Here is an 18863-nt window from a genome sequence, read left to right as displayed (position 1 = left end):
GGGAGAGGGGGTATACACAGGAGGATTAGATGCAGAATGGTTCAATCATTTCCATTACTCGAACATGTGCAGCCTTTGTATATATGAGACTTTGCGTGCGTGTGTGATAATTTTGCCGTCCTCGTTTCGTCCCTAAAAATTTGAGGAGGGAACTTTCTCCTCCCCTTCCGCTCCCCCTCTGGCTACGATACTAACATAATCATATGTTTATGGATTTTTAACGTATCAGACGGACAAACGTTTGTGCTACAAACGTGTTCGATATACACAGTATCAAAATTCAACAAGAGGTCAACCATATTGCTCCAATAACATATTATTCCAGTTTAAAATTGTCAGTGTTGTAAGAAATATCATCTTCTTCGAAAAAGCAGCAAGCTATGATCATGTGATTAAGAGGCATGGCTACACCCGTTCCCCTCCCCCACTCACCCTCACCCCTTTGGCTACGCCACTGATAGATTCATATGTTTGACGGCTACCACCGCCCCCCCCCCCCCATTTACCCTCACCACCATTCGTCGTTCTTGTGGGGTTCGATCATATATTGGTACTCTTTTCATACGAGTGTATACACTACCTCAAGAGATCTAACGATTCTGAGATGAAACCATACAATTGTCTCATCCTTGGAGATTTACACTCACCATAATTCCCCCTCCCTCCCACCCACCCCACCCCACCTCTTACCCTTCCATTCTCATTTTCCATTAGCTGTAACGTTTCGAATAAAAGAAGGAAATGTTGACACGCATAATTCAGCAACGTTTTTTAATTTGCATTTGCAAGTAAAATATATTTACAAAACAATATGATACATAATTTATTCATTGATTCGACAAAATAAATAAACATCGTAAAATATCTTCGTCACAACACATGCCTATACATTGGTATTATTTTAAAATTAAATTCGCTAACCAAGGAGAACTGTAACGTGAACTGACAAACTATTCTACAAATGGCCTTTTCTTTGCTTTTATTTATTATTTGTGGATGAAAGGAAGTTTCGTCGGTTTTTTATACATAGTTGAATTATCTTCCAATTTAAGCATGGAGCTCCGGTTTAACGTAGTCTTTCGTTGTTAGAGATTGGAATGTGTTTTCTGAAAGGAAAAAAAAGGCGGAAAAGTGAAAAATGGTGTTTAAATTACAGATGACATAATCCGTCTTATAGAGGGTGAATATATACTTCTGATAAAACTTCATCATTAAGTTCAAGACAAGCGACTGAACTGATGACCAATTAGATTAACAAATTTTGCTTTATGTCGATCGATCCAAAATTGATTCATTACCATAATACAATATCATAATTCACTGTTAAAACTAATAATGATATAACTATATTGGACATGCATGACAAGAGAGGCATCCCCATAACTTAATTTTTAATAATATATATATTTTTTCTGCGTTGAAAGTTGAGAGTTATCCCATAATGTCCATCAGTATATAACCACATAAATATTATGTACTATTATTTACCTATTACTACTGGCCATGAATGATATGAGAGGCGTCACAACAACTTTAGGCACAAGGCAAACATATTATTTAGAAATGTTGAGAGATATCTCCTCATGTGCATCAGTATATAAAAACATAAAGATTATTGTATTACTTACCTCCCGATGCATCAACGTGAAAGAAGTGGGTCGGCATTGGCTCCAATGGTTTATCTTCCATGTGTTTCATTGTAAGTAACTGAGCATTAGTAAAACTGAAATACAAAAGAAAGGCTGAGAATGGTGAGAAAATTTAAAACAAAAACAAGAAACCGAACATCGATCATCATATTTTCAGGGGAGTAGTATACTATCGGGGGACATAAACTAACTTTGATGTACTTTCTAAACAGTCTCATTTAATTGTCTTTATATTTGTTAATTACATCGCATATGGAGATATGAGTCGTGACGTAGGCTGGTTTCAGAATTCTTTCCTGAGGCGTCACAGTTCTGTACCGTGTTTTTTCTCTGACGTCAACGTCACGATTATGACGTCACTCAGCACTTTTATGGATGAACACGGTGACCATCATCGGTCACGTGACTGGTAGAATGTAATGTTGAGAGTAGACATACAGCGAGAAGCGATGCAAACTTATGATGAATCTAAACGCAAATTAAATCCCGAAGTTATTGATCCATGAATCTATGACACAGTTTTGTTTATATATATATATATATATATATATATATATATATATATATATATATATATATATAATAGATAAATACTCGATTGACAAGAGATGTGCAATGAGGGAGTGGGGGAGAGGGGAGGGGTGCAGGTGAAGGGTAATGGGTCCACACTAATTTTCCTTACCTTCTCTGGTCTAAGGGCCTATAGTCTTTCATCATGATAGAAGAACTGTGTGCTGCCGAGACCTCGTTAGGTATTTGTTCCAAAGTTAGGCTTCGTACAAATTTATGGTAATCAACTGTCTCGTCTCCAAAGTCAGATTCACATCTGAAAATATTTCGAAAAACGATACAAAATTAAGATTGAGTACTTTGTGCGGAGACGTGTGCATGAGGATGAGTCGCATCGGCAATGTAATGTAATTCCAGGAGTACACTAACATCTTTATGTTAATCGTGAGTGTATGCATATATGCATATGGCATGGATAAATCACACTGATTAGAACCTTTGCAAAAATAAAAGCAAAACAAAAAGTTATATATACACACATGTCAAACACACAAATATATACACGACCATACATACAACCACCACACATGCACTCACACATACATACATTCATTGTTGAAATAAATAAATCAACCAAGAAAAGTTCCAGGCTTACTTTCTTTGGGCATAATCTCTTTTTTCCGGATATGTGTACAGAGTATTTCATAATTATTTAAATAAGGAACATACCAGAATAAGTTATTGTCGTCCGTCAACATTCATCAAGGTACGTAATCAGACAAACTTAGATAGTTTATAACGTTCACAAAGTACATTCAACTGTACTCGAAGTAGATTAAGTCACCCTACCCTCTTCACTTCACCCCTCTCCGCTTGTCCCCCGGTCCCACCCTGTGTGACTAGGTTGAGAGCCTCCATATATTATACCATCCCTATACTGCCGAAACCCCAGAATCGATACTCAGAGTGCAAACTATGAAAGTCAGCAAGCTCCAAAAACTGTAGATAAATTTTCCGATATCTGAAAATATCCCGCGGCCCACCAAACTTCCTTTCGCGTTTGGTTCACGCCCCTTTGAGGAACTTCGGCGTAAGGACATTATCATATAATGAAAAAAAGTCTTCATCCTTTTTTTTTGCTTAATTAAAACACAAAAAAGGCTGTAGAATTTGCATACAAATTGTATGACTTAAGCATACACGATTTTAGCATATAGATTGTAACCGACTGCAAAAACTCTCATGAAATTTGATAAGCAAGTACCAATGTATACCAGTATGTTACCCCTTTTCTACGTCTGTGTCTTTCGGTAGCATAAGATTTACTTTTTAATTAAATATACTTTTTGTTCTCGTAGAATTTTAAGAAAAAGTATAAAAACAAACTTCTGTAGAAACATGTGAATGAGCAAACTTTCTACATAAACATCAACGAAGGCTTATTTACTGAACATACCTTTGCAGTAGGTTGTCCATCGCGTATTGACTAACTGCAATTTGAAATTCTTGACAGACATGTTTGACTGTCCTCTTGACCAGTCTACCTGTGTTGTCAGAGTCATGATCCATCAGACGACTTCGGAGTTTAATATGTAAAGGATCTCCAGGATTGGGTACACTGGGGGAAAATAAGTTAGTATAGGATATAGGGATTGTATGAATAACAGGCGTAGATCCAGGAGGGGGGTGAGGTGTACACATTCACTCTCCCCACTCCCATAGTATACAGTCTAGTACAAAATATTTGTCTTTGACAAATGGTGTTGAATATCATCCAAGCGTGCTTTGTTGTTAACATTAAAAATTACAAGAACATTATGTTGATTGAGTTATAATAATTTATCAAACAATGGATTAATATCATACATTTAGGCCTGCACTGAGGAGGGTCTACGTCATCATCAATGTAGCCGTAAAGGAACATTCCACTGAATTAACATATTTTAATGGTGAATATCTTGAACACCAGAATACCTCTCCAAACATTCTCAGCACTCATTTTGTTTCCATGAACTATGAAATATCCAGACTTTTAAAAATGTGCCTAAAATTCATCCTTTTAGGTAGAGAATAATCTCTTTGAATTCCATCATTAAATTTTACATGGATTTAATTGATAAGGGCGTATTTATATCCACACTGTACGTTAGAATGAGTGATATACATACGCGTTATAGTATGACTTCTTCACCATCCGTTGAGCTTGAAAGTTACTTGGAGCCATCGGATCACGGGACAGGTCTTGTGTATTCTTACTACAAAATTAACGTTAAAAAATTTAAGACACATATATATATTCCTGACTTGAATTACGATATTTGACGACGACGATATCGTCGTCAAGGCGACAACAACAACAACAATTGAACAAGGATAATAGTAGTTATAACAACAATAACAACAACGATAACAAATTCGTGATTTCATGAAACAGTCTCAAACCTAAGCAGTTTGGTCATTAATTGCCCTAAAAAGTGTCACAATCAAGCAGTTTTATTCATTCCACCCGCCCCTGTCTGAAAACATTGTTACCTAGCGTTCCCAAGTAACTTGTCCCCCTTTGTAAAGATCTACACAGTATAGCTGTACATCTTTTTAAAGCAGGCCGAAATCAAGCAAAGCAAAGACACTTTGACGAGAGCGGGAGTCGAAATTATAAACTCGTAAAAATAAATCCTATGCTCTACTTCAAATAGCCAACATATCTCCTTACCATGCTCGTGTCACAAATTCCATGTACCATGTCACCAAAGACGTACCCATTTACATTCGACCACGTCCCTCCACCCCACCCCCCTCCCTATAGTTATATAGGGCTTCAAGAGAAGGCTGGCTTTTTATAACTTTGTTACCGCTATAACATTCCACAGTGCTCTGACCGTTTGGATATCTTGGTTATGTTTGTTCTGCTGCCTACCTAACTTGATGATGCTTAAAGCGAGGGTCTTCCTGGTTTTTCTTCCCAGCTGCTGCTATCTGCCTCTTCTCGTGCAGTTGAAAGGACTCCATAGCCTCTGAGACGCTGTTTGGGTCATCATTTCCCATCTGAAAGTGGGCTCTCTTACCGTCTTTGGAGCGATCCTTGTTTTCGCTTTTAAATGCTTGCAGCTCTCCGTTTGATTCAGTAGAATGAGTTTTAACGCTCGCGAAGGCCTCGTTTGTCTCTGAATGCCGTGGTACATTGGCTGGATATGGAAGAGCGCCGTCACCTGTCAGGTAGTTATATTTAGGCAGTGGTGCTGATGACGTAGCAAACTGGTCTGAATTTTGATGCGGAACATAACTGGAATGAGAAACTAAAAAATAGAAAATATAATAATAAAACATAATGATAAATCATTGACAGATTAGCATGAAGTTGTTGTAGTATTTTTCCCGTCGGCTAAGTTTGACGCTTTGGCAGGCTTTGTAAACTACTAATGTCATTTAAGGATATTTGTTCAAATTAAGACAGTTAGTACCCGATTAACAGAAAAAAACATAAACAAAAAAAAAAGCTGCTACAGACATCTGCCAAATCGTTCGTTAGAAGTTTTCTTTGAAAAGGATGTATGTATAGTTGATATTTACTTCGTGCAGATTTAGTACTTCTGGGTCTTTTTGCTAAGATTATGTGTGGTATCTGTTCTTTTCGTGTAAACAGGTACACAGTAGTTCCTAGGCCCTGATCAAGACTGTGTAGTACCTATTCCCTTTCCATGGGACTAATAACATCGATCATCGATCATATGGTTACAGTCTCGATGCAATGGGCCTTAGGGTTGAGAATAGTCAAGTTATTTGGTTTTCTTGCCCAGGCTCTATCTTGGCTTACTTTTCTTTCAATAAATGTATCATAATAGCATTTTTTTTTTGCACGAGAGTCGGTGACGTCATATACTGGCGAGAACACCTTTTACCTTTAACATTAATGACATTTCAAACTTCATGAAAGAGCAAAGGTCAATAGCATTAATAAACTGCTGAACGATGTTCTCAAAATTTTTTAATGCTATGCAGAATATATAGGCCTATAATATAATATTATTTCACACGCATGGCAATCTAAATAAGTCGGTCATGTTCCTTGTGCATGTATGTGTATATGTGTGAGAGTGTGTGCGTTTGGGTGAATGTTTAAGTACGACTTACGAGACTTTTGTCGATCGGTGGCTTCTTTTTCTTTGTCACCAGCAAGTACCACACTATTCACCTCGTGCCTTCGCTTATTCTTCAGACTTGCCTGGTCCCGGGCAGCGGTCTAAATAGATACAAACGAATAAATTCACAATGATTGGAATTAATATAAATAACAACAATATACAAAGAAATAAGAAAGCAGAAAAATACAAACAAAGAAACAAACAATCACATCGGACATGATAAGGTAACGCAACCACCTTTTTGCTTTGCAATGTAGGGGGGGGGGGGTGACTTTAATGTTAAGTCTATTTTGTATCAATTTTGGTATCATGGAGGTTGTTTAGATCCAAAATGATGCTTTATTTTCCAACTTTTGAAACAATTTTGAAGAATGTTTGACGTATAAGTTGTACTGTATATATACATGTCATATATTTTTGTACTGTACGCTGGGATTGTGTATTATGTTATCTGCTATTGGGGGCAGGGGGCGGGGGTTCTGGATATGTTCCCCGCTCCCCAGAATTATACTTGGTGGCGCCTCTGTTGAATACGTCACGATTATCATTTTCTGCAGTAAGGTCATGCAAACATCCAACTTAAAGTTATATATTGTGATAAGAATTCTGCCATGTTTGAATATCATACTTACCGCGTTGTTGAACACAGCTGGGCTAACTTCTTTAAAGTTAATAAAATCAGATTGCTTGGTACTACTCCCAAACTCAACACCTGGTAATTTGTGCATCACCTGAAAAATAAACCCAAAGATAAAAACAAAAAGTTGGGCTAAAACTCAGATGGTGTCGTGTTGGATGCCGATAGGAGGGGGGGTGGGTGGGGGGGGGAAGTGGGCTGGAGTTGAAGAAGTAATTCTCCGGCGAAGTAGGTGAATACTGTAAAAAGGCAAATCAGCTTTTGTTGTTGTTTATTGTTTTCTATGGGGTGTTCTCAGGTATGCACTTGGGGCTGAGAAACAAACCTGTGCAAACAAAGGCGTCGTGTCAGTGGTCAGCTTTGAACTGTTTATATGAGAACAGGATATGAAGAAAAGGGGATGGAAATTGTAAAGTTTGCACATATTCTGTTCTGCGTTAATCAAACTAAAGCCCAAACCCAAACCAATTTCAATGACGTTTTGGTCCATGTATCGATTCTGCGAATTTATACACATACCTCTGAATGCTGAGGGGCTAGCTTTGTCCTGGACGTTTGTTGTTGTTGTTCCTGCATAGACTGTTGGAAATCTTTGTTGTAAATAGATGATAACTTGTCAGCATCGTTTCCAAACTATAAAGAAAGAATACAATTTATATCTCATTATATAAGTATAGATGTGGATATGGAGATAACTTGGGAAGAGCAGGGGCGGCGGCAGGAGGTTCAACCTGGGAAGGTAGGAGAGGAGGTGGGGTGCTGGGGGGGGGGGCGGCACTAGCGAGTGGTGTACAGTAACTTATTACATAATCATCGATTACTCCTGCAGTTACCGTAACTTAAAAGGTTCTGTTTGTTATGATCTTCCTTACTTTAAAGTGAACGGACGTCTGGTATTCCTTGCCGAGCATAGCGGTATCGAAGGTCGTGTCAGCTTGTTGAATAAATGGTGACGCTTGCTGGTTCGTTTCTTCCCTGCCTCCTCCACTGTTCGCACATGGTACCTCATTAGCATTGACATCTGTAGCATGTTTTGGCTGTTTCTTCATCTGTAAATCTTTTTTTTTTGGTGTAGTAAAGAAATCAAAGCCATAGTGAAATGAATATAGGCATAAAATATACCATGAAACATGAGGCTGCTGCCGAAAGAGGACCTTTATTTTCAACAGGCTTACCATTCTGTTTCAGAGATTTTATTTATTTTTTTTGCATAATCCATTATAAAACAAAAAAAAAAAAATTGAAAAAAGAGAAGCAAGGCTCCGAATTTACGTAACTTAGAAATAACTTAGAACTAAGTAACTTAGAAATAATCTCATTTATTGAAATGACACGATTCAATGATATAGAATAATTCTTACCAACAAACTGATCAACGAAACTTTGATAATCAATTGCGCCCTCTTTTCCTCGCATTGTGTGTCTGAGAATCTCCTCGAGATCCACGGGTGATATCGGCTGTAACAAGCAATCACAAACACGTCTCAGGATAGGCTTGCTGACGTAACCAGATCTGAAAAAAAGAAGAAAAAAACTATATTTTAACAGCTGTATCAGTATTTTCTAGTTACTAATGGATCTAAATGGAACGGAATTCAAACCATTCTCTGCCAGTGGTGGTCCAATAGCGTCAATTTCCGATGATAACGTACGTGATAGACTTATTTCTTGCTTCAGAATAACTCTGCACCCACATCTACTCTACCAAAGACAGAGACGGGGTGGAGAGAGAGAGGTGGAGAGCTTAAACAGACAAAAGGATAGTCACCAGACATGCAGTGTATAAGTTATGAGCCATTCCATATCTCCCATATACTTATGTGATTGCTTAGCGTCGTAAAATAACTGCCATCAAAGGCCGATAATTATTCCTCTTATAAATTTTGTATTTCGTTTTTAAAGAATCTATCACTTTCATGTACTTTTAAGCTTCCTTTTGCATGGAACTTGAAACGTTATAGAGTAACAGAGGTTTATGGCAAAAATAGACTAAATGACAAAAATAAATAAATAATTGATGGTACGTTCTGACCACTGCTGGTTGAACAGTTAGGGCCACTCAGGTGTACCAAAACAAAGAGCCACTTATCCGTAAATTAATTTGTGCTCCAACATGTATTAAGTTATAAACAAAATGTGCAAAAGTCTCGTCCAAAGTGAGGCCTTTGAATACAATTTGGACTTCTATTTTCCAAGCCGCTCTGTAATTGTTGAGATATATGTTCACTTAAAGAAAGAAAAGGCGTCCTAACCATGAATATTACTTATATAACTACAGCTGTGATAAACGGACATACCGACCAACTGACTAACTGACTCAGACAGACTGACTGAGCTACTGACTCAGACAGACCAACTGACTCAGATAGACTGACTGACTGACTGACTCAGACAGACTGACTAACTGACTCAGACAGACTGACTAACTGACTCAGACATATTGACTAACTGACTCAGATAGACTGACTGACTGACTCAGACATACTGACTCAGACAGACAGACAGACCGACTAACTGACTCAGACAGACAGACTGACTAAGTGACTGAGACAGACAGACTGACTGACTCAGACAGACAGACTGACTAACTGACTTATACAGACAGACTAACTGACTCAGACAGACCGACTGTACCTCTTTGCATCGTACTGCAGAAAGAGCTGCTTCAATGCTGAACTGCTAGCTATAGGATCAACTGACTTAGTCTCAACAGAGGGCGGGCCAGGGTATCGAGAAGCTTCTGTTTCTACAGCGTTTCTGAAATGTGAATGAAGAAAAGTCCATGACTTTATTTGAAGAAAAAAAAACTATTGCCTAAGAAATAATCATTCATGACACATACCCCTAATGTTTGAGTATTTATGAGATATCATATCAAACGTAATAAACCTATATCATTCATTTTGTGAGCATGTTGCCTGGTTTGATTTGGCAACCAACGAAATACTTCTATTCTAATTCAGCAACCTTTTTTTATATGATAAATGAGTCTTGAAATTAGTTATCAATCACCCTGTTACTTGCAGAAACGTTCCCTTGGATCAAGTTTGTTACAGAAGTAAAAAAACAAACTGTGGGATTGTCAGAACAGTAGACATTGTGGGTATTGTGTGTGTGTTTGTGGGTATTGTGTATTTGTACTGTGGGTAATGTGTGTTTGTACTGTGGGTAATCTATGTTTACGGGTAATGTGTGTTTGTACTGTGGGTAATGTGTGTTTGTGGGTATTGTGTGTTTGTACTGTGGGTAATGTGTGGTTGTGGGTATTGTGTGTTTACACTGTGGGTAATGTGTGTTTGTGGGTATTGTGGGGGTTTGAACTGTAGGTAATGTATGTTTGTGAGCATTGTTGGTTTGTAATTCTACTTGCCCTTACTTTGACACCATTATGTATTGCAAGAAAAAAATCAATTTGAGATATTTCATGATTCCAACTGCGCATGTCCATGTAGTAGTTCCGGGTCACACGAAGAGGAAATTCATATCACAATTGTTCATACCCTGCTGCGTTACTATGAAAATAAACTCATGGATTTGATCATATTAGTTTCTCATTTTTGTGAGTGATTTGAGTAACTCCCTTATCGCCCTTCAAATCGTCAAGTGAAAAAAAAATCGTGAAGTGACAAATCGTGAAGTGAATAATGAATTAAAGGGAGATTCAGTCAGTCCCTTTGGACACTGAATGTATCGGCTGACGGTCTCACCCACGAGTTTCTGCGCATGTGCAGTATGGATCCTGAACGTCTTCTTTGAACTGATAGTAAGTAGTGAGTATATACTATAAGGGAAAATATCCAACTATACTTATATATAGAGAGCGCGCTGACATGGAAGCTCCTTATTCCAACTGATAAATTACTTACTTTAAAGTTGAATCGATTAAAAATCTTCCTTTTTGAGTCCTAGTAGGTTCCACAAACGCCGCTGACTTGTAGGGTTTTTCAGTTGCATTGTAATCTCTACTAAAGGTGGTCGAATCTGGTTTGGGTCCTGAAATTGATAAATAAATACATAAATATGATAAAGGATTCCAAGATGAACATTTAATTGGAATTATAGATGAAGATATATTAAACTTTGGAATTCCTTTTCTATATGGGAAAGACTTCGCGATTGAAACTGTATGAGGTTGATGTCTTGCTGTTGTGAATGAGTGTTATAATTGAATGTCACCTCTAGGAGAACAAAATGGTTCCCAACTAGAAAACAGCCCCCAAGCGAAAAATTTTCTTGATCACGGCATGCAGGACGATGGATAGCCTTCTTTTGTGTGTTCATATTTCTGGATGTCCCCAACAAGAAATCTAGAAGGGCACGAAATGTTCGATTATATCACCACCCCCCCTCAACTCCCCACCCCTGCACACAACTATGCACCATGAAGGATTAAAATTCAGGTTTTCATTTGGTACCAATACCATCAAACTGATAAAATGATATGGAACAGAATAGGTCCGCACATCTGCAGCAAAGAATAGGGTAAAGCAAGGTTTCCCTAACTTCATCCCCCCACGAACCCCCTGTGGATGTCAGAGTTGTCCACGAACCCCCAATTTTTCGAGACACGATCTGAGTCATTATTATACAATACGCATAACAGTGCTTCGTAAAAGTGTAATATTGTAGAGTTTGTCGATAGGTATACGACTTTTGTACATTACTAATTTATATGATATATCAGATTTTAGTTCAACAAAAAGTACTCTAGTTTTGACTTTCATAAACGTTTCACGAACCCCCTGGGATGGACTCACGCACCCCATGGGGTTCATGCACCCCAGTTAGGGAACCCCTGAGGTAAAGGATGCACTTTTTTCTACACACATCATCGTTCAGGGCCGGAGAGAGTACAGTGGCTTTGTGGAGACTGGTAAATGGAAATACACATTAGGGAAATACATCGTGTTCACTTACGTGTTACGTTGTAGTCTCCTTTTCTAAAGATGGCTGAATCTTGTTCGATCATCTTTTGAGAGAGATCAGCAGTCGTCATATCGTCCGCACTTGTTTTGTTTTTCCCGCCAACGGCTGGCAGAGGTTTCTTAGAATTATAACACAAACCAGTCTCCGTGCTAAAACTGTGAAGACAAAATACAATGAAAAACAGTTCGTTTCAATTTATTAAATTGACAGAAGAAAGTCTTTATTAAATATACTTCGAAGAATTATTATAAATATTATCAAGAACGAATTGTCACACCTTTATTTTGTATCGACCTGACAACTGTGGGTAGAAAATCTAAACAAAACTTAAAACTTCAAAAAGTTGCAAAATGCAACCCTAATTTGCAATTAAGCACCCTTAATCATATAAACATTTCTCAAAGTGTTGGATGCCTCCCCCCCTCCCCGTGTACCTCTTCCCACAACATCCGCTAGTGTAGGATCGCCAAGATGGTGAAGGTCAAACTTGCAGTCTCCAAGCAAAAACGGTTTGAATACTGCAGGGAACTTAAGGATGGCTATTGGTATTAAATTAATATTCATATACATTGTAGACCGTCAGAGATCACTGTTACTAATTCCAGTGTTGTTAGTTAACCTCAGCTGTTTAAAAAAAAAAAAAATAAACAGTTGCTTTAAACTCATGTTACCTTGACGGATCGTTTCCAAGTCTAAAATGTGTGCTTCTGACATCTTCCACGTTGCGCCTGCGCATTTCGTTTCTTTCTTTGACAACTTCCGGAACTTCTACGCCGTGACGTACTTCCTGCATATATAAAAATATCGTAATATTTTCTGAATTTGTAATGTGAAATAAAGTAATTAATTTATGGTGCAGCATATATTTTGACATTATTTTACTTATTTTACTCCTGATGGGGTCCAATCACAGTAATGCCTTCTCTCAACTCTCCCATTATAATTGATAATGAAGATTGGAGGTATATATATGCTCAAGATTTATACTCACTTTGTTATCACTGAAGTCAGTTGCGTATAAGGATGGAGCCATGGAACTATCCCTCCAGTATCTGGGGTTCATATCCTGTAAATGGGGGAATATACAGGTTATCAGTCATAGTAGATATATTAAGTGGTATAGTATAATATACCCAAAGTTGTTTATGCATACCTAAGCCCAGCCAGATATGAGTAAATTCAAGTGAAATCGTTTTGCATTATTATCAAGAGATTAGGTTAAATTAATATATGGTTGTTGGGCCGGAAGAATGCTGTGGAGATATCTCTAACAAGGATAGTATTATAGGTACGTGATTAAACAAATTAGTGAATATAACTTTAAGAAGGAGCTTGATACATGCCTATTAAGTCTGCCAAATTAATTAATATGTGTTATATTTATAGAAAGGTGGTTAATAGTTAAGGAACATTGAACATTGAAATAAAATATATTATAAGCCGCTATGTTAATTTGTGCTATCTTTCATTTATTAGGTTTTCTTAATAAATAATATCTTCTGGTAAATGCCTTATATTATTCTTATACTAAATTCATATCCCATTTAAATTTGACCAAATTGGTAAAAGAAATCTTTTAGGACAATGGATTAGAGGGTTTTCGTATGTCTGTTCACTACCCTTCGCCGTGACCAGCCCCCTCCCCAACCGCAAAAAGTGAACAAATAGCCAACAATTACTTACCGGTAAATTGACATTACCATCTGGCTTCACTGGGGGTAGCTAAATAAACAAAGAGAGATAAAGAAAGACCTTAAAGAAAGTACCGTAACGATGTTGTATAGAAATATAAGAACAACAACAACACGGGAATCTGCTATATGTCAGTTAATATTTCTTTTAGTAACTAATATTATGACAACATCTTTTTTTGCAGATTGAACATATGTATATACATTATACCTCAATCAAGTGTAAAATGGATGTAAATCATTTTGATATAACCCATGCCACTATATGATGCTATGGTGATGTTGTTTAGGTCTTCTAATTGTAGCATTGTTTAAAGCTGCTTTAGTTCAAAAAACTAAAAACCAGACTCTATTTGAAATAAATCCGGTGTACCGTTTTACCGTGTCACCGAGCGCAAACGTGGATATGTGCAAAATAAAAATCCCGGACACATCTAATGCTATAGGATTTGACTATAAACCTTCTCACTTGTATGATATAACTATAATTATAGACGTTCACAGTGCTAAATAAGATCGGTTGTTTGTTAACTATCTTATGACAGTTCAGGCTAGAGAGGTCTGGGCTCAATTTAGCGATTTCACAATCATGTGTATAAGCCCACTGAAGACTATAAGGGATCCAACAGCAGTATTCTACGTCATCTTAATTTAGTCATCAATAAATTCTTAGAAAATGTTTGAAGTTTGTAGTGAGATTCTTACCGGCTTTGTTTTCTTGTGTTGGTAATCGTTGGACGTCAAGGACGATTGGTATATGACGTCATCAATTGGAGCGTTGTCTGCTTTGAAATCGAAATGGGAGTTGTCCTGTGAATATCGCAGAAGATTGATAATATGCATAAGTATGCATGGATATATATATATATATATATATATATATATATATATATGTATATATATATATATATATATATATATGTATATATATATATATATATGTATGTATATATATATATGTATATATAAATATATATATATATATATATATATATATATATATATATATATATATATAGAAGAATGCAGAAGGTATACAAACAACATTGAATTGGTACGATGGTCGACGATGTTAATTATTTACAGAATATTTCGGAACCATCTTTCTCAATTGTATAAATTAAAGAAGTGAACGAGAAGTATAATAGCTTTTGAAAATTTACAAACATATACGCTTTCAACATATGCCTTGATCATGATAATAGATATATCAATATGATACAAAGACTTTCCCATATATTAGTAACGCATATGAGCCCATCATCCGGCCTTCCCCCTCCCCAAGTAAAAAAACAAATAAACAAAATTAACGTACCTGGTAAAATCGCTGTAAATGTTGTGTCGCATGTAAGGAGAACAAAAAGAATGTAACATTTTCTTTGTGAGTGAGTTCCTAACAAAATCGAAATAAAACATGCGATTTATTGGACGGCGTTTCACAAAACGTTACAGTTGCCATGACAGAAAGCTAAAACTATGTGACCTTCCACAGAACCTGTTCAAGTTTCAACGTCAATTATTCTTTGATCGCTAAGCCTTAAACCTATGTCGTAAAATAATAAAACCCATAAAAAATACTCCCAATAATATTTTGTGTAGTAAGTTGGCCTGACGTTTCGATCCTAGCAGGACCTTCTTCGAAGGCTAAATGACAAGTTACAGTAACAGAAGGGACAAAAACACACACAGAATACAGACAGTATAATGAGCATGATGAACACAAAGAGATGGATGTAAACGGATTAGTAGACAAGGGATGGAGAGAAGAAAGAAAGAAATATAATATTTTGTAAGTAAGCAAGGAATGAATGTTTACATATGTAGTTTATCAAATTGTCCAATTATTTTGATTGTGAAATATTTGTTCCCCGATGTAAGATCTTGGTCGTACCCTTTGTAACCTTTTGGGGGCACAAAATATTACCTACAAGTAGATACGTTTTATCAGGGACGTGCAACAGGATTTCAAAGGTACGTGTGTGCATGGGGGGGGGGGTAAATTAATTGACTGATTTAGGTACGGGAAAACCATTCATGGAAGGGGGTCCTGAGCTCAGAGGAGTGGATTAATTCTCTCCCGACTGAATGTAAAAAAAAATACCCGACAGGACTTTTAGACCCGACTGACAATGTTAAATGTTCTTTTTGAGCGACTTCGTATATTCAACTCGAATTAGATAAAGCGATATATTGGACTACGTTTCATGAAACGTTTATACAGTTGGCATACTTTATCTACCGGCCCTTGCTTCCGTCTGCTTTCGAAAAATCCAGGATCCGCCCGTTAATCCTACCGCCTCCCCACTCTAACAAAGGTTTACGTTTAGTTATCAATTGCATTAAACAATGAACCCTTTCTTATAACCCCCCTTAAATTAGATAAAATATATGTTTAAGTTAATGTGCTATTGTTTCAATTTATATAATTGAAATTATGGTGCGTATAAGAAAATTATAGAGAAACACTAACCTGTTTATCTGTACTTGAGATTTGTTCTTTTGGTCTCAATGGTTGCGTGCCCTTATCAAAAAGTAAAAAAAAAAAGGTGTAGAAATGTACCATTGTAAGTATAAAATTCTATCCAGAATTTCTTACGATATTTCAAAATATATCATAAATATCATATGTCAGAGACTCAAATACACAAAAATGAAACAAACGTTTTCTGTAACAACAATATAAGCCTATACATAATATGCGCAGTCACTGACTATATGCTTGTAATCATTCTAATCGCGCCATCCTGGAGACCAAAAGGCAGTGGGGATTCGGTGGTGGGTAGGTGGGATGGGGAGGGTGGGGGTTGGGTACAGAGGGAAAGGGCGGACTTCCATTGCCGCACTCTTGAAATGCTTTACTCATGGGAGCAATAGGTGGCCCGCTATAGCCTCCATCATAGCCAACTAAGCAAAGCCGATGTTTACATTTTTCATTCCTACTTTGTGGGTATGATACATCCAGTGTACGCTGTATAAAAAAGTGGGTCAAATCTTGACTGTGTCTACATTAGTCGGCGTGGGCCGAGATTTGAAACATCACTTTTTCTTGCTGGCTATAAGCCGAAAGTGGGGCGGGAGTGCAATCACCGCTTTTATACGGAGGGCCACAAAACCGTCAATCCTCTCGGGGCAGGGGTTAAAATACACAGTTATGGGATCTGTTACACATGCATTATCGGTATCTATAATTAGCCAACCATATTGCTAGTTAAGTACCATATGTGGTAAAAGGCCTATATTTTATCATTACGCAAGCCTGCAATATAAACTTACCTTGAAATTAATTTTCGATGTACTTTGCCAGGACGGTAGTTCAGATTTCATTCCTTCTTCTGAGATCATGGCTATATGATCTGTCGTCAAGTTGCTCCTCAAAGCTTCAACATTCTTTAACCTACTAGCCCCGTATAATTCCTCTCGTTTTCGAGCCATAACTGAAGGAGAATTTGAACCGCTCATTGTGGCAATATATATTATCCTCCCTCTGCTTTGCCTTAAAAATCAGTAAACAATACTTTAGACCTTGGTGACTTTGACTTCTCAGGAATTTCCTTTTTTTTACTGGACTATAAAGACCTGATGGTCGAACCTTCCCGAATAAAACTCCACAATTAACGATTCGGGCTAGCGATTTGTTGATATTTTGTTCCGTAATATATGTATGTAGTATGTCTGCTATATGTTTTGTATACAAGTGAGTGTGGCTATCCAACGTGTAAAGAAATCGGTTCATTCGTAAATCTACCTATGTTCGTGTTAATCTCTATTGCCTATTGTTATGATGTACATAACATTGATGTACACACAAACGCGATTCTTCGTGACAACTGAGCGTCTCTCGTTACTAGGCAACTCACGCACCCTTGTGCCCTTTGCATCCCGTGTGTGGACTGAAACCTCTGTCCTGTTTGCATTGTGACGTAACTGTTTGCTTGATTGATGTGCAAGAATAGAAGGTAGAACTGAAAAGTACAGGCTTGCCGCAACATTGCGTACGAAATCTTGTGCGTATTGTCGCTTACCGAGTGTGGATAAGTCCAGAATGTCTATAGCGAAACCAAAGGGAGAGGGTTGGGGGGAGGTGGAGTGGTGAAGATCAAAATATTATACGTAAGCCCTGCATGGTTACACTCTGTTTAACTTAGTATATATCACATAGTCTCGCATATAGTGTAGGTAGCTAAATGCCGATAGATTCTATACCGCGTGGGTTAGCCTAGTGGAGAGGTAAGAGATAGATAGGGGCCTTCCAAAACGTTTGTGTTTGCAGCTTTATATCAAATGATTCCAAAGGCCGTTTTAGTTTCGTTCTGATATGTCATAATGCTCATTCATATATCTAGGCTACTTTGGTGTTTAAGGTATGCAACTTTAAATGTTTGGAAAGCACCTCACTGCGATTTTGATGATGACGTACTCAGTTGTTTGCGTTATTGAAATGAAGTTTTTCTTGTGATATTAAAATAACAACCCCGTTCAAAAATATAAATAAATTAATAAAAACGACACACGCACAGTAATTCCGTCAATGCATCCCTCGAAAATTGTTTTGCATTGCAGACATGTTATTTGAAAACACTAAAACTCCAAAGCACTGATTTCACGGCTTGTGTGTTAATTGTTGAACTAGGTAGTCCAGTCACTACGATTGAAGAGTCTCCCAAGCTTCCCTATCGGCGGTTATTTGTAATTAGTGATGGATTGAAGATTGATATTTACTCAAGAACTATATGATTCTGTTCAACATATCATTCAATGTTGTGCATTGAATTAGCACGGCCCAATGTATTTATATATATATATATATATATATATATATATATATATATATATATATATATATATATATATATATATATATATCAAAAAATCAAGAACAGTGAAAAAACTTCCCGCCTCCACCGGGATTCGAAACCGGGCCTCCCGCTCTGTACGCGGCCACCCTAACCACTAGGCTATGCCGGGACGCTGAATTTATGTCCAGAGGTTTGAAACCGGTAAGGACGTATTTCCACTGTAGGCGTTAGTTCGAGGTTTCGAACCCATGAAGGTTGGGGATAATGTCCGTCCTCCGTTCGACTCCCCTTCTTTGGGACAGGCCCGTCGGCAGGAATTGTGCGTATGGGGGGGGGGGGGGCACAAACAATACAGTACTACTTGTGTCCCGTAACGTGAGTGTGCAATTTGTGTCTCCACACATCATGGTGGCTTAGATAGGTGGGTTGGGGCACAATAGTCTGCTCGGTGGGACGGGAGGGGCCGAGGAGAGGGGACCGGGAGAGGGAATCTGGCGGCCTGGCAACGGGCT

At 37.6% G+C, this 18863-nt stretch overlaps 1 protein-coding gene across 3 annotated transcripts; it reads right to left on the bottom strand.

Moving 5' to 3' along the window:
• Nucleotides 1-757: 757 nt before the first annotated feature.
• LOC139970904 (uncharacterized) lies at nt 758-17349 on the bottom strand. 3 transcript variants are annotated; one of them, XM_071976969.1, is made up of 21 exons: nt 16829-17349; nt 16026-16076; nt 14871-14948; nt 14261-14365; nt 13548-13586; nt 12856-12930; nt 12536-12651; nt 11856-12019; nt 10805-10931; nt 9573-9695; nt 8300-8451; nt 7811-7995; nt 7458-7571; nt 6934-7032; nt 6291-6399; nt 5077-5455; nt 4328-4414; nt 3616-3777; nt 2332-2475; nt 1629-1723; nt 758-1106 (listed from the first exon to the last, which is right to left on the bottom strand). In XM_071976969.1, exons 1-21 carry the CDS (start codon nt 17012-17014, stop codon nt 1048-1050), a joined length of 2649 nt encoding a protein of 882 aa, XP_071833070.1. In that variant the 5' UTR covers nt 17015-17349; the 3' UTR covers nt 758-1047. The 3 variants fall into 3 exon arrangements, with proteins under 3 accessions (XP_071833070.1, XP_071833071.1, XP_071833072.1); XM_071976970.1 differs by having other exon boundaries at nt 14871-14882; nt 16829-17348; XM_071976971.1 differs by lacking the exon at nt 14871-14948 and having other exon boundaries at nt 16829-17348.
• Between the last annotated feature and the right edge of the window lie 1514 nt (nt 17350-18863).

Source organism: Apostichopus japonicus, chromosome 8 (assembly GCF_037975245.1).
Source record: "Apostichopus japonicus isolate 1M-3 chromosome 8, ASM3797524v1, whole genome shotgun sequence".
In the NCBI taxonomy this organism is placed as follows: Eukaryota; Metazoa; Echinodermata; class Holothuroidea; order Aspidochirotida; family Stichopodidae; genus Apostichopus; species Apostichopus japonicus.
The sequence above is the reverse complement of the archived record's forward strand: the minus strand, read 5'-3'. Positions and strand labels throughout refer to the sequence as shown.

Bases quoted from the DNA above. Each gene is read 5' to 3' on its own strand.
- LOC139970904 (XM_071976969.1), bottom strand. From the start codon at position 17,014: ATGAGCGGTTCAAATTCTCCTTCAGTTATGGCTCGAAAACGAGAGGAA. The intron at 12,652-12,855 runs GTGAGTATAAAT...TTATATATGCAG, and splicing joins CTGACTTCAGTGATAACAAA to GAAGTACGTCACGGCGTAGA. The intron at 7,572-7,810 runs GTAAGGAAGATC...CTTTCTTTATAG, and splicing joins AGACGTCCGTTCACTTTAAA to TTTGGAAACGATGCTGACAA.